The 14,701-nt window shown below is 32.3% G+C and overlaps 2 protein-coding genes and 1 pseudogene across 3 annotated transcripts; 2 read left to right on the top strand and 1 right to left on the bottom strand.

Annotated features, from left to right (window-relative positions):
* The first annotated feature begins 611 nt into the window (after positions 1-611).
* Positions 612-4,666, top strand: LOC110616461 (transmembrane ascorbate ferrireductase 1). The gene is made up of 4 exons (XM_021758821.1): positions 612-1,000; positions 3,571-3,619; positions 3,706-3,905; positions 4,224-4,666. Exons 1-4 carry the CDS (start codon positions 857-859, stop codon positions 4,524-4,526), a joined length of 696 nt encoding a protein of 231 aa, XP_021614513.1. The 5' UTR covers positions 612-856; the 3' UTR covers positions 4,527-4,666.
* A 2,284-nt stretch (positions 4,667-6,950) lies between these two features.
* Positions 6,951-9,673, top strand: LOC110617725 (remorin). Of its 2 annotated transcripts, XM_021760698.1 has the most exons (5): positions 6,951-7,285; positions 8,332-8,382; positions 8,497-8,584; positions 8,762-8,843; positions 9,237-9,673. In XM_021760698.1, the coding sequence occupies exons 1-5, from the start codon at positions 7,111-7,113 to the stop codon at positions 9,429-9,431; spliced, it is 591 nt and encodes a 196-aa protein (XP_021616390.1). In that variant the 5' UTR covers positions 6,951-7,110; the 3' UTR covers positions 9,432-9,673. The 2 variants fall into 2 exon arrangements, with proteins under 2 accessions (XP_021616390.1, XP_043813600.1); XM_043957665.1 differs by having other exon boundaries at positions 6,954-7,285; positions 8,332-8,584.
* A 381-nt stretch (positions 9,674-10,054) lies between these two features.
* Positions 10,055-12,619, bottom strand: LOC110617724 (annotated as a pseudogene).
* Positions 12,620-14,701: the final 2,082 nt, after the last annotated feature.

The raw sequence follows: 14,701 nt of genomic DNA, 5'->3' as shown, positions 1-14,701 counted from the left end.
CTTTTTCGAAATAAGTAGAGGAAGCTTCCCTATCTCGACGTGATAGAGAGAGTCAACGGAGCAGTAGACAACCAGAGATTGATACTTTAGAGAAAAGATAGCAGGAGAAGATTTTGATATGAATATTTATAGTCTTGACTCTATAGGAACTCCCTCCAAAATAAAATGGAAAAATACATTGAAAGTGGTATTGGTTCAACCATGTTAGGCCCGTTAAACTACGAGAGCTATCAAACCCAGCCCTTAGGAAGTGATCTCAAACCCATCGAACCAAGAGAATTCCGTCCAATCAAGAAAAATAATGTGAGAAAAAGTTAAAAAAAAAGTGCGCCCATCAAATTTCACAGATCCAATAAAGCTGCTGTTGTAAAAGATTACACCAATCACTCTCATTTTTGCGTCACACGTGATCTCACCTTTCTGACCATCATGCAATGGCCTTATTACGGTGCCGTCCTGGTTTTCCCTTTTCACAAAACTCTGGTGGCTGGAGCTCTCCATGCGCTTCTCAAAATCAAACGACTCAGCATTTAATCATTTTTATCATAATAATAAAGTACATATATAATTACGTATTAGGACATCCACTTCACACGAGGCTGAGCCGGGATCACTCATACACAAGGGTATCAAGTCACCCATCTGTCATATCCACGTGGCATCAATCCAAGAACGAAGGAAATATTCATCCAACGGTCATGGCCGCATGGAATTACTAGTAGAAACAACGCAGACGCAGCCAACCAAACGGATAAAAGTGCGCGTCTCTTTCTCTCTCTCTTCCTGTTCGTCCATAGCAGTTTTTTATGGTCTTTTAGTTTCTAGATTAAGAAAACAAAGACCAAGGTGAGCAAATATGGCTTTCGAGATTAAAGCACTACCGTTCACGTTTGTTGCACACGCGCTTGCTATCGTTGGCGCGGTTTTGGTATTGGTTTGGTGCATACACTTCAGAGGTGGCTTGGCCTGGGAATCTTCCAACAAAAGTCTCATCTTCAATGTAAGGTTTTATTTGTTTCGCATTGTCAATTCTCCTTTGTTTTTCTGGAAATTGCGTGGTCTCTCCCTATCTCCTGGATTGGTTTTTTTCTTTGATTTTAGGTTTATCGTGTCCATCAGAATTAAAGGCTTTTGTTTGGTTGTGCTATTGTAGGGTTTGGCATATAGTCGTCGTTTTTGGGTTATTTGATACTCGATGATTAAACCGTTTATACAACTTACCTAACAAATTAGTTTTGGTTCTTGAAAATTGAAATATGCTTAGTATTGGCTAATGAAAGCGAGAATCCTGCCTGCCTGCCTTGCTCTGCCTTTTGCTATTTGCTCTAATTGATTCTTTCATTTGTCATTGGTTGCCATCCAATTCACCAGTGGACTGTTTCCTTGTTTTATTCTTCCTGTTGTTCTCTCTGAAATCATCAACTGAATTAAAAAGTATGGCTTTTAATATATTCAGGGGCCATTTTAAATTTTCAAAAGTCTATGTGATAAAGTCAGGTCGGAATATCATATTGTCAAGTGTGAGTGATTTAAATTTGGACTAATATGCTAAACATCTAGGAGAACCTGTAACGTGTCTGCTGTTGGGGTTAAGCATGTAATTGTGGAAAGTATTAGTTTTCTTTTCTTTTTTTTTTTTTGGGTGTTTTTACCTAACCATGTTTTTAATTACTTTATTGTTGTGCACCTACCTTTCTTTTTCGCTTTGAAGTTTAAATGGCACCAGAAATCTCCTTAAGGCAACCAGGCTATTCTTGAAATGTCTGTAACATCCTTCATTTATGATCTCAACTAATAAGCCCACCCGTTTGTTTTCTATCCGTGAACTGATGTCCACTGTACATCAATGCTCCGAAGCTTTCTCTGTGAAGCAGGTGCAAAATTTAATAAAAAAACATTATCATTTAGTATCTAAGATTCAGTTAGTTAAGGAGATAATGATATGTAAGTGAAGGTTTAATTTACATAAAAATTAATGGATTTGAATTTTTCAGAATTTAAGGATGTTAGAGATTTTTTTTTCTTTCAGTTCAGAACTTATAGAATTTTAGTTTTTTTTAAAAGAACTGTTCTTTACGTAATTGGTTCGGGGTTATTAATATCTTGAACATTTTAGTATATTGTGAGAAAAAAATAAGATGATTTATTTTTTTATGAATAATCAACTAATAAATACTGAACTATTTTTATCATATTTTATTCATCACTTGTGTCTTGTCTGTCAATTCTATCTGCACGTGCAATGACAATCCTATTGAAAATCTGCATATTTTAATAAAATTGATCTGCGCACTTCATACATGATTTAGATTAGATATATAAGAGTTCAAATTTATAATATAATCGAATCAGACAGATAATATGAATTTTTATTTTTATTTTTATATACATGCATTCCAATCTTAAAAACTCCATCATTATTATGTTATAATTTACTAAAATTGATTATTTAATTTTTATATTAAAATTATTAATATTAATTATTTCAATTATTGTAATTTTATTTTTATAATTTTAAAATCATAGTTGTTTTTGAAAGGTATGAGGGTGAATTTTTTTTTATTTTTGAAAAATGAGAGTGATTAATTAATCATTCTCCCCTATTCATAATTTATAATTTTTTTCTTATCTTTTTTATTGTATATTTATATTTTTTATATCATAATAATATATAAATTAACTATTATAATTTTATATAACTTTATTTTATTTTTGAAAAATTTTTCATTAGTTATTATTTTAAATAAGTATTTAAAATATTTTTTAATATTTAATAAAATTTAATATTTTTAAAATAAATTTACTTAAAAAATTAATAAAAATTATTTTTTTAATATGTAAAAAAATTGAAATGAATAAAAATTATAACATAGAAAAAATAATTAATAATTAAAAAAAAAAGCCACGAATTGATATGTAAGGGTCTTTTCGGGTTCTTATGGCGAATAGTCAGGCCACGTGTTCATCAACCCTTCAACGTAGCATTGAATTAGGATGCCGTAATGTTCTGGTTCTGGCTATCTAACGAGATGACTGGACAAGCTTATCTATTTAGGACTTTTATGGGAACACTCACCTCACATGATTAGGATTTTTGTGGCGATAAATTGGATATAAAACCTGATATTTATGATCAATATTCAAAGATTTTTCTTCTTGTCAATAGCCATTTGCGTTTTTGTTTTTTTTTTCCTTTGCCGTCTATTCATTGTTACACTTAATTTGCCTTTTCTTTCTTGGTATAGATTTTTTTTTGGGTATTAAAAAGATGATTCTTGGTTCACATCTTTGGTTTTTTTTTTTTTTTTTTTTTCACTCATCTCCATTAAAATTTTATAACTTCTTTTTCTCAAAAAATAAAAAAAATAAAACCATATTCTAAGGAAATTATTTTTCTTTTATAAAAAAAGGAGATTACTTTCAACAAAAAGATAAATTATCGTGCTTTGAAAAATAAAATGTGTGCTTTTTTTAATGGGAAAGTGCTGCTAATTTGGCAACTGTAAAATGTATTTATATTTTTTATATATTGACCCTATATAAATTTCACGTATCTTCTTCTTGAAACAGATTCATCCTGTTCTAATGCTAATCGGTTTAATCATCATAGGAGGTGAAGGTAATTGGGCAGTTTTTTAAACTTCATGTTTGCTTCTAGCTATATGTAACGAAACTTGCTAATATGTGATAAAATTCAAAATGCAGCCATTATAAGTTACAAATCTCTTCCTTTGAAGAAACAAGAGAAGAAATTGATACATTTGGTTCTTCATGCTGTTGCACTAATTCTGGGTATAATTGGCATCTACACTGCTTTCAAATATCATAACGAGAGTGGCATCGCCAATCTTTATAGCTTGCATTCGTGGCTTGGGATCGCGATCATTGTCCTTTATGGCCTTCAGGTAATCAATCACCAACTCAGTCTAAATAGCTTCTTGTGCATTCAAGAATTTTCAACTAAATAATTCATTTTCATGATGGATTACATAAGTAAATAATTTTGGCACATTTCTGGCCACAAATTCTCATAGCCATTTGGTAATAAGTATGATATGTGCAAGGTATCAACACTCAAGTTTCTAGGACTAGCCCCTCAAAACCCTACAATTCGGGAGGAGATTTCGTCCACAACTGATCTGTATTGGAGTTCTATATATTACTGCCTTTTTCTTTTTGTTATCGAAGTTGATCTAAACATGGAGATCTTAATTACCTTGCAGTGGATATATGGGTTTCTTGTATTTTTCTTCCCTGGAGGGTCAACCACAATTAGGAGCGAGTCCCTGCCTTGGCATGTGATAGTAGGGGTGTTCGCCTATATTTTGGCAGTTGCCAACGCTGCTATTGGGTTCTTGGAGAAGCTCACATTCCTGGAGAACTCAGGACTTGCCAAATATGGCTCTGAGGCCTTACTCGTGAACTTTACTGCTGCGGTTGCAATATTTTATGGGGCCTTTGTTATATTGACTGTTGTTAGTCAAGGCCCACCGGTGGAAGATGATTACAGCTATACGGCTATATAGGATATAATAGATTATAGATTTTCTAGTGGCTGGCTTTCAGTCTAAACTAGAACTTGTACTTGTTTATATATGATTGTCTTGTATGTGTATAAGATTGGCAATTTAATTATTAATCGATAATATCATAGCTAGCTTTGGTATCCTGTTGCATAAACAAAGAAAAGCATCTTGCCTAAAAAAGAGATTTAAGAAAAAAAATCAACCTCAAGATATTGTTCCATATAAATGATACTCTGAGACTAAGTTGGTTTTTGGGTTTTGTAGATAAATTAACATAAGTAATGGTCTTCTTGAATGCTGCAAAATAAGAGAAGAAACCGACATTTGTGAATTATGACAGAATAGGTAAACATCAATGCTACATCTCATAAACGCCTTATCAACTGGGGCAAGTTGTTTCTCAGCTCAGGTGGTCCAAATTTCATACTAACCACGCTACTCCAGGAGTTTTCCCTTTTCCTTAACATATTATATCCACTAAACCCACCACATTTTTTATCCATGACAATGGGTTCTTTAAAATATATACATATAGTGTTCGTAGAGCATGAAAGGGCATAGATATGAACATGAAAAATAAAAGTCTGATTTCTTGGTGAAGAAGAAATTTCAGTTTTTAATTCTTAAGCCTTAAGGCTTTGCTGGGCGACAGCATTCTTGTTGGGACAAGGGAAGTTCCCCGCAGGCCACGTTTTGACGACACGTCGTCTATTGCTATACAAGCTTTAAGCATCATCTGATCCTTTCGGTTGTCCGTTGTGCAACACTCTTCCTACAACCCCCAATACAACTTAAACACGTGTCGCCCACAAGCACACCACACCACACCACATAAGAAAAAAAAATCCCATTGCTTCTGTCAACCTATCTCATATCCAAAAACTATTTATTGCAAAATTTTTACTTAAAACTCTATGCATATAGTTATTGTGAGCCGTTCAAATGACATTGAAATTGATGGATACTTAATTTTTCAAATATAAGATTACTGCATAAATAGTGAGAAGACATGATCAGGTAAGCTCTTTGTTTTTCTATTTAGAAGGATAAATTAATTAACGTAGGAGGGCATTTCAGACAGTTGGATTATATCAAAGGGGTGGCCAATGGCGATATTGGGTTTGCTTATGAAAATCATTATGGTCCTCCAAGTATGTTATTATGGGCATGGGGGGTTGGATAGTCTGCTAGATGTGCCAAATTTTGCAGGTGATGGATAGCTGACGGGCTTCCGGTTGCAGGTGAGGTGGGGACTAATCAACTCCCAAAATAATTCAGCCTTCCTTGGATGACATCAGACCATCATCACCCCTTTGGCATTTACTACTAAATAACGCTTTTTTTCTCTTTTATAATTCATATGTTTTAAACGTTCTAATAATTATATCCAATGGCCCATGATCGTTACGATTGTATGTGTGTATATATACAATTATTTTTCCTTTGCTTTATTTACCCTCATCAAAATCTGATAAAGAGAAAGGGATTTGTATGGTACATAAATTTCATGTTGCAGCTAGGTTTTATATGAAAACGTCCACATCCATCAAATACAAAGTTAAACATGCCCAGCTAGCTTGGGCCCAATTGATGAGATCACGCCCTTCAAAATTAAGGGCTATGAGTCAGTAAGTTCATTGCCGATTGTGAATCTATAGAAGTTGCAATTAATGTGAGGGCTCCTCCAATGTTGAGTACATGCTTATCCAATAACTAAATTAATTTTAAGATTAAAAATTTAATATCTTTTTAATAATATTTAACTGATATATTTTTTTTCCATCACTATGGAAATAAGTGGAGTTGGCAGTATGGGGCTCCAAGAATTAAAGTTGTAGGACCCACGTGAGGGTTTGATAATACAGGTTTGAGATTTATTAAGCTATTAATCTAATCAAGTGCTTAATGCGGTTGAGACTTAGCTTTCTTCGTAGAATTATTATTATTATGATTACACAATGGTCTCTACTCTCTACATACCTTTAAAGCAACTACCTCATTTTGGAAATACACTATTTTTTAAGCCTTTAACCATAAAAATTTTTGGAAATATCTGAGATTTACTATAGTAATTTTTATGCCAAATTCATTGTAATTAAATTAAAATTATTGTAAAAGATTTGTCCTTAATTATGGATTGCAAAACAGATTGATTGCAAAGACGATGATTAGCTACTGTTTAAAGTTGGCCCACAAAAGAATCCTTCGCCACCACGGAATGCTAATGATGTGAGCGGATCATTTGAAAGAGTGCGTTGAGCGACGCCGTTTTTAAAAGTAATCCATAGAAGAGTATATGAATCTAATATAACGCTGTCGTTTCTTTTCTAATTGCAAAATACTCCCTGAAGAAACAAATTTTACAAAAGAAAGGGACTACGGCCCTGTAGACAATAAGTAGTTATCAATTCAATCCAGCTCACAGTTTCAAGATACAGTTACCCACTTTCAACTATAATATCTGAACCAACCAACAACACCCTCCCCCGTTTTTTCCTCTCTCCTCTTACTATCACTATTCACTTATTATTATCATCTTCCTCGGCCTCCTCTGTAATCTTTGCAATTTATTTGGATAGGCTGTATGGCTGAGGAGGAGCCTAAGAAGCTGGAATCGGAAACCCCCTCGGAGCCTCCACCTCCTGCTCCCGCAACTGAAGCTGTTGAACCTCCTAAAGATGTGGCTGAGGAGAAATCTGTAATTCCTCCGCCTACGGAGGAGAAGGGCGACGACTCCAAAGTGCTTGTTGCTGTTGAAAGTATATTATTTTCTCTCTCTGTTATTTTTACCTGCTTTCTCCTCCTTTGGATTTAACTTTAACGTTTGTCTGGCTGATGAAAAAGTACCTTTTCTGACAGTGTACAATCCTTTTTTTTTTAAAAAAAATTATATGAAAATTGACTAAAATACCTTTAAACATACAATACTATTATCCTTCAATTTTTTTAAAAATAAAATGATATGATTTTTATATTTTAAATTAATTAAAATGGATTTTTTCAAATATTGATAAAAGTTTTTTTTTTTTGAGAAATTGAGAGATGTTTAGTTTTACAAAGTTGAAATGTAAAGAATTGAACTGTGAGTTTTATAAATACAATACTACTATTTTGACATTTTTCTTTTTTTTTCTTTAAAAAAAATCAGTTACACTTTATAGAGACGTTTAATTAAGAGAATTGCTTTTTGAATTAGCTTTTTTCTCTCTCGAAAAAATCAGAATAATCGATATTTTTTTTAAGAAAAAATTACAAAGGAAGAAAGTTTTTTTTTTAGAGTTTAATTATATATGAATATTTATGTTCATCCATTGGTGTGGGTAGATTTAATATGTAAAGAAAATAGAAGAGGCACATAAGTTTTTTTTTTTTTTTTTTTAAAGCTTTCATGGAGTGATGATTAAATATGTTCAAAACGAAAAGATACTTAAAATATATTAAATTTAACTATATTTTTCTCAATAATAGTAATTTTGATATGCTTAATCTCATCAATCAACAAAACTTAATTTAGATTTAACAAATTTATCTGTTATTTTAATTATTTATGAACTTCTATCCTATATTCTAAAATCTTGGCTCTTGAGTTTATGTAGAAGATTGCATAGTCATTTTAATTTCGGAATTGCCATGAATTTTATATCCCTCATCCGTCTCGCTCGAAGATGCAAAACATGATTGGTCTGATATTTTATTTTTATTTTGTTGTGGCACACAATAGCATAGCATAGGAGTTAGGAAAATGTAGGACAGAGAGTCTTGTCCATATTACCTTGATGATGTCTGATTTTTCTGCTTGTGGCAGAGGCTCCGGAATCTGCTGAGGCTAAGAGCACCGAGGGATCTGTGAATCGAGGTATTGCTTCAAATGTTAACATTCGCTGGATTATCACTCTTTTTTTCTCTCCCCTTTTAAATATCTGCTGTAGTCTTTTAGTTGTTGAAATAACTAGCTTCTGTTTTGGCATAGATGCTGTGCTTGCTAGGGTTGAAACAGAGAAGAGGATTTCACTTATTAAAGCATGGGAAGAGAGTGAAAAGAGCAAAGCAGAAAACAAGTAAGATTCTTTACTCTTTTGTTATTAATTCCAGCTTTTAGGTGGGCAATTTGTGTTCATTACTACTATTAAGCTCCGATTCTTAAATGTGGCTCTATTGAGAAGCTTAATTTTGAGTTTTTGACTTTTAATGAAGATTGTGATTACTTGACTGAGCTTACTAAATCTAATGAGCAGAGCTCACAAAAAGCTGTCCGCCATCGCCTCATGGGAGAACAGCAAGAAAGCATCTGTAGAGGCTGAGTTGAGGCATATTGAGGTAACAAGTTGAAATTTATATTTCAGTTACAAACTTTTAAGAACTTTCTGTCGTTTGTCAAAAGTTTGCCCTTGAATGCTCACCTATGAATGTTTTTACATATGAAATAACCGTCACTTTGCATGTCAACCAAATTGTTCCGTCTTTTGACTTCTCAGCTGTTTGCTTGTCTCTTCTTTTCATTCAAATGAACAGTAAGTTGAAGTCGCCAACTTCTGCAACCTTTTTGTAAAATTGGCTGCGAACCAACTTCTACAATTTGATTCCTACTCATTGAATTCCACCCAGATTAATACTGGAGCTATTAACTATCTATATTCAGTACAGAAACAGGCTGTTAAAACTTGGGCTGAACTTGACATTGCTTTTGAAATCATATTTGCATCCGATCAGGAGAAATTGGAGAAGACGAAGGCAGAATATGTGGAGAAGATGAAAAACAAAATAGCACTAATCCACAAGGCAGCAGAAGAGAAAAGGGCAATGATTGAAGCTAAACGTGGTGAAGATCTTCTGAAGGCAGAGGAGATTGCAGCGAAGTATCGTGCCACTGGAACTGCTCCAAAGAAGCTACTTGGATGTTTTTAGACGTGAATACTCAGGTTTGAATGAACATTGTATTATTTGTGTATTTATATGTGAGTTTATTCGTTAATTATGTTTGTTCTGTTCATAGAAGAGGTTGCCCAAATGTTCAATTATTGCATGCAAATGTTGATGCATTCGTGTATATATACCATTTGGTATTGTTTGGAAGCTTAACTTATTGAATTTGTAAAAACTGATTGTATGAATCATCTAGCTATTATACGAAACTTACATATGCTTCAGAGTGTTGACGTAGTCCGATGATGAACTGCAAAATTGACATATAATCTTCTGAAATTCCAGATTCCAAATAAACTAGAGGAAAACCAGAAACGAAACTATATAGACCAATAAATATTTTAGTATACTATAAGCAGTACTATATACCTATCAAGATCAGTTGCACTGTAACCAAATTCACCAAAAAAGAGGAGGATCTCTGAAAACGTTGGATGAACTGAGACCTAAAAAAACTGACCACCTATCCTACTTACGTTTCCAAAGTTTCCTACTGTCAGATCCTTGTTGCCGTTTAGTTCTCAAAGATCAAGCACAGCATTGACAAAGGAAAAAAGGAACTAGCTGAACTGTATGTCAGACGTTGGACGGCTAAACTGAAAAGGTAAAGCAAAAATATCATCTGCTTTGATATTACCCTTCAAACAGTAGCAGAAAGTTTAGAGAAAAACAGTGTCAATCACAATTATGATTGCGGTAGCTGGTGAAAATTTCAGTGTCATTCCAAGAATTCCATACCATTGCCAACCGGAACATCCAACAACATCTTCAATACCGTATCTGAATAATCGATAAATTCGTTAGAGCTGATGGAATCTGAACCAGTTATCACATCTGCATTTGGTTTGCAGTTATCTTCTTGTTCATGTACAGTCTCCTGTTTAATGGACATCATTTGGGCTGCATTTTCATTGTCCCCAGATCCAAATTTTGTTGATGAAGATGCTTGTGAGATTGGACTTTCACAAGCCTCCCCAACTTTTCCGTTGATATTACGAAATGATTCCCCAACTTCACAGTTCCATAACTGGAGAAAGTAATCATATTCCATCTTAACTGATGATGATGGATTAAGCAACAATGATTCCATTGACAGACGGGCCTCAGCCTCAACCCTGGCGCTCTCCCATTGTACCATGTGCCGGGTTGATGGAGAATCGCATTTTGCATTGGGCTCAGAAGAAGAGCAAGAAATCTGCAACTTTTGATCCAAGGAAGAAAGACGCTTCTTCAGATGCGTGTTCCAGAAGTTCTTAATCTCATTGTCAGTTCTTCCTGGTAATTGGGACGCTATGGATGCCCACCTGAGTTTTTTGAGTATTTAAAAATGAGTTCAAATGAAAATCTAGAATGAATAAAGCAAGTAGCACCACTTTTCTTATTATCCGATACTTGCAAAACCATGCCAAGCAATTTTCTTATAGCGCCAAGTTATCTTGATTAAATTTTCCTTTGGAGGCACTACAAACCAGGAAACAATATCAATAGCCAGAAAAATTGTCATAGAAGAGAAACCTCTTCAAAATCCACATACAAAACTTAGGGAAAAGCAGGTTTAAGCATTACGCGTAAGCAATAGGAAGAGGCAGTGTATTACTTGTTACCAAGCATGCCATGAAGTTGAATAATAGTAGCTTCTTCTTCAGGAGTAAAGGGACCTCGTTTAATGTCAGGGCGAAGATAGTTTGTCCATCGAAGACGACAGCTCTTCCCGCATCGAAGCAGACCTATCCATAAATCAGAGGAAACAATAAAATTCCCACCAGCATATTGGATTGGAAGCTGTATCAGTTGCAGGGTTGAGCTCATTGAGGTTCAACTATCAACCTATTGCAGCAGTAATGGCTTGAATTCGTAGAAGATTATTAGATCAGATTCTGATTCCGCTGATTGGGTTGCTCAGTTGCTCTTACTTAAGGGGTTCTAAAATTTTAAATTTTCAGTGATCGACATGGCTAACTGATTTGTTGGTGAAGAAGAGGATTTTGTTAAGTATTCAAGCAGTACAGAGAAACGACATGGAGGTTTTAGATGCACTAAAATAGAATTAAAAAATAAAATAAAATTATAAATAAGACAAATCTGAAGTGAGTAGGTAAGTGCCATAAGGAACATTTTGACACGTTGAAATGGAAGAAAGCTCCACCTCTGTAGTAACGCATGACAAAATTGTCGTCGGCATGCTGAAGAATCAACAAGGCCCAAAAGAAGTAAACCCACTTTTGCTCTGTTATTGCATATTACTTTCCAGAACAAAAATTTCACTTTCTTTTCATTTAAATTTCTTGAGATTATACCCGTCGAACAAATTTCAAATTACATGATTCAGTTCATCACTAAATAACATAAACAGAAAGAAAAGCAAGAGGAGAGAGAGGAGACCTGCATTCTTAGGGAGAGAACGCCAGCTACCATGGCCATGTTTTTGGATATATTGAACCAAGATTCTGTCTTCTTCAGGGCTCCAAGCGCCTTTCTTCACTCCATCTTTATCGCAACAAGGAGTTCTTCCCATCTTCTTCTTTTTCACCTCCTCTTCCCTACCATGCACAGCCATCAAAGGACAATTAAACCCAGAAAAAAATATATAGAACAACCCAGCTAGTAATGAGATATTGATAAGCCTAAGCTTTTAACGAGAAACGAGAATACAGAGAGAATCAATTGATGGGATTTATCATCTAGAAATCTGATCATGGATTTATTGCTATATGTGCAAGAAGCAAACCATTATTTATTACTCTAGTCTCTACTAGACCCCCAAAAGCACTGCAAGACTGTGGCAGGTTTCACAAAAAGAGTTAATACAAAAAGATACTATCATCGGAACCCAACCTTGGTGGGCAGGAGATAAAAACAGCCACCAAGTTGCAGTCTTTGAGAACCATTTTACATAAAAAGAGAAGCAGAGATAGACAGAGAAGTTGCCAATAGGCAGAGACCGAGGAAGTTGCAGAAGCAGGAATAGAAAATGGGCATGGTTTACCTTGGGGCTCTGGTCTTCTTCTCAAGAGATGTCATCAAAGTGAGCGAGCTTCTTCTTCTTCTCCTCTCTAGCAAAAAAACAAACTCTAAAAATAAAATGATTTCACAGAATCAGCTTTGGTCAATGCTCTTTCTGTGAACATTGGAAACGCAAGAAGCACTAGTGGCTGACTGATAACTCCGCCTCTTCTTGCACAAAATTTCTGTGCCACCCTAATTCCTCGTTGACACGAATAACACATTTTTGTAATTTTACTTCAAACACCTCGAGGTTTGTAATTAACTCATTATTATAACCCTTTGCAATGTTTAGCCAAAACTGAACTGAAGTGACCCAAACCACCATCAAACGTCACCGCTGGGGTGTCTTGGGTCTCAAGGCTCTGTTATAACCAAGACCATAAGTGTTTCCCTCTTTGTTAACCGTGTCTTCTTTGGTCTGGTCTTGTTTTGTTTTGTCGGCAAAATCGAACAGCTGGTTCGCTATCCTGCACCAGCCCGTCACTTTTTGCCCTTCCCATTATGTTCCATTTTCTAGCAAATTAGCAAATTTCCTCTATTAGGTGCAATTCAGATTAGGGTTTCCATTTGTTTATCAATTATCATCCGTCCATGCATATCTTTGAAGCTTTGTGCTGCTGCGGCACTGCCATTTATAGTCACCATTTCCATTTTAATACCATTGATTTGGTTCTAATTAAATTTTCCATCTTTTCATTTTCTTACTATGATTGGATTTTAAAGTTCCATTATTTACAGTGTATTTATAAGAAATTTAAAATTATGGGTAATAGAATGATGTCCCTCTACCTTAAGTATTGAAATAATGGTTGATTACTACATTTTAAACTTCTAAATTTATTTAAAATTTTCATGTAATAATATTCATAATTCAATTTTTAATAAATATTACATATATTGAAAAATAAAATAAAATTACAAACCGATAAAATACCCTTAAAAATTAAATTACTTAAACTCAAATTTAATTTATATTATTAATATTCGTTTTGAAATTAATTAAAAATTAATTTAAATTATATAATTTTATATATTTTAATTAATAATTTATATAAAAATATGTTTTATTTATAATTTTTATTTAAAAAATTTAATATTTTTAAAAAATATTTAAATTTTAACTTTTAAATAAAAATTATATAAAATATATATATATATTATTATAAAATATATATTTTTATATTAAATTAATTATTTTTACAAACCGATATAAATAGAAGGTTTTATGTGAATAAAATACAAATTTATAACGGATATTATATTTTAAATTTCAACTCCTCTCAAATTCAATTATACTTTATCAAATATTATATTATAATATTTTTTTATCAAATAAATTTATAATTCAATTGTGAGTTTAATTTTAATTTTAATCAAATTTAGTGGTTAATTTTATTTTTATTTGGAATATAAAAATTTAATTTAATCAATATTAAATTAATTAATTGATTTTAAATTAATTTAGACTTAATCGTAATTTATTTTTTTTAATAGGAGTAAAGGAATTAGGAAAGTTAAATTCAAACTTCCTGATTCAATTTTAATATAGTTACAATTAGACTAAGTCCATAATTGCATTCATTTAAAATTTAAACTGAATTAATTGAAGTTCAATTTATTGATAATCAAGTGAAAATAGACAAACTTTAAAAAGTTGGATGATGTGCTTCATGGCGATTACTTATAGAGTTAAGTTTCTTAATTATAGAAAATAACGATTTTTTTTTTTTTTTAAGATAAGAACAAAAAAAGATTCAATAATATATAAAATATATATATATCATATAAAAAGTATATATAAATTAAAAATTTCACACACAAAAGTATGTATTATTTTTATTATTTAAAATTATTTATTATTATTTTTAATTATAATAATATATAAATTGATTACTATAATTCTATTTTATAATTTAAGAAAGTTTTTAAAATATTTTTTAATATTTAATAAATTTAATACATTTAAAATAGATATAATTAAAAAATATATATTTTTAATATATTTTAAAAGAAGTAAAATGAATAATAATTATAAAATAGAGGATATAAATAAATTTTAAATAAAATATAAAATTATAAAATTAAATAATAATTTAAATGAAACCAATATATTATTTTTTTTAATTTTTGTTACTATTTATATATTTTGTTAAGTTAAAATAATATAGCGTTTATTCACCAGCAAAAGGTCTTTAAAATATATTTAAAATTTTTTATAATATAATGACAAAATTAATACGTTAAAA

This window comes from Manihot esculenta, chromosome 6 (assembly GCF_001659605.2).
Source record: "Manihot esculenta cultivar AM560-2 chromosome 6, M.esculenta_v8, whole genome shotgun sequence".
Taxonomy (NCBI): Eukaryota; Viridiplantae; Streptophyta; class Magnoliopsida; order Malpighiales; family Euphorbiaceae; genus Manihot; species Manihot esculenta.
Note: the sequence above shows the minus strand (reverse complement) of the source record. Positions and strands in the feature narration are given on the sequence as shown.

Coding starts and splice junctions, on each gene's coding strand:
- LOC110616461 (XM_021758821.1), top strand. CDS start 857: ATGGCTTTCGAGATTAAAGCACTACCGTTCACGTTTGTTGCACACGCG. Junction 1,001..3,570: donor ACAAAAGTCTCATCTTCAAT/GTAAGGTTTTAT, acceptor TTCTTGAAACAG/ATTCATCCTGTTCTAATGCT. Junction 3,906..4,223: donor TTGTCCTTTATGGCCTTCAG/GTAATCAATCAC, acceptor ATTACCTTGCAG/TGGATATATGGGTTTCTTGT.
- LOC110617725 (XM_043957665.1), top strand. CDS start 7,111: ATGGCTGAGGAGGAGCCTAAGAAGCTGGAATCGGAAACCCCCTCGGAG. Junction 7,286..8,331: donor AGTGCTTGTTGCTGTTGAAA/GTATATTATTTT, acceptor TGCTTGTGGCAG/AGGCTCCGGAATCTGCTGAG. Junction 8,585..8,761: donor AAGAGCAAAGCAGAAAACAA/GTAAGATTCTTT, acceptor TCTAATGAGCAG/AGCTCACAAAAAGCTGTCCG.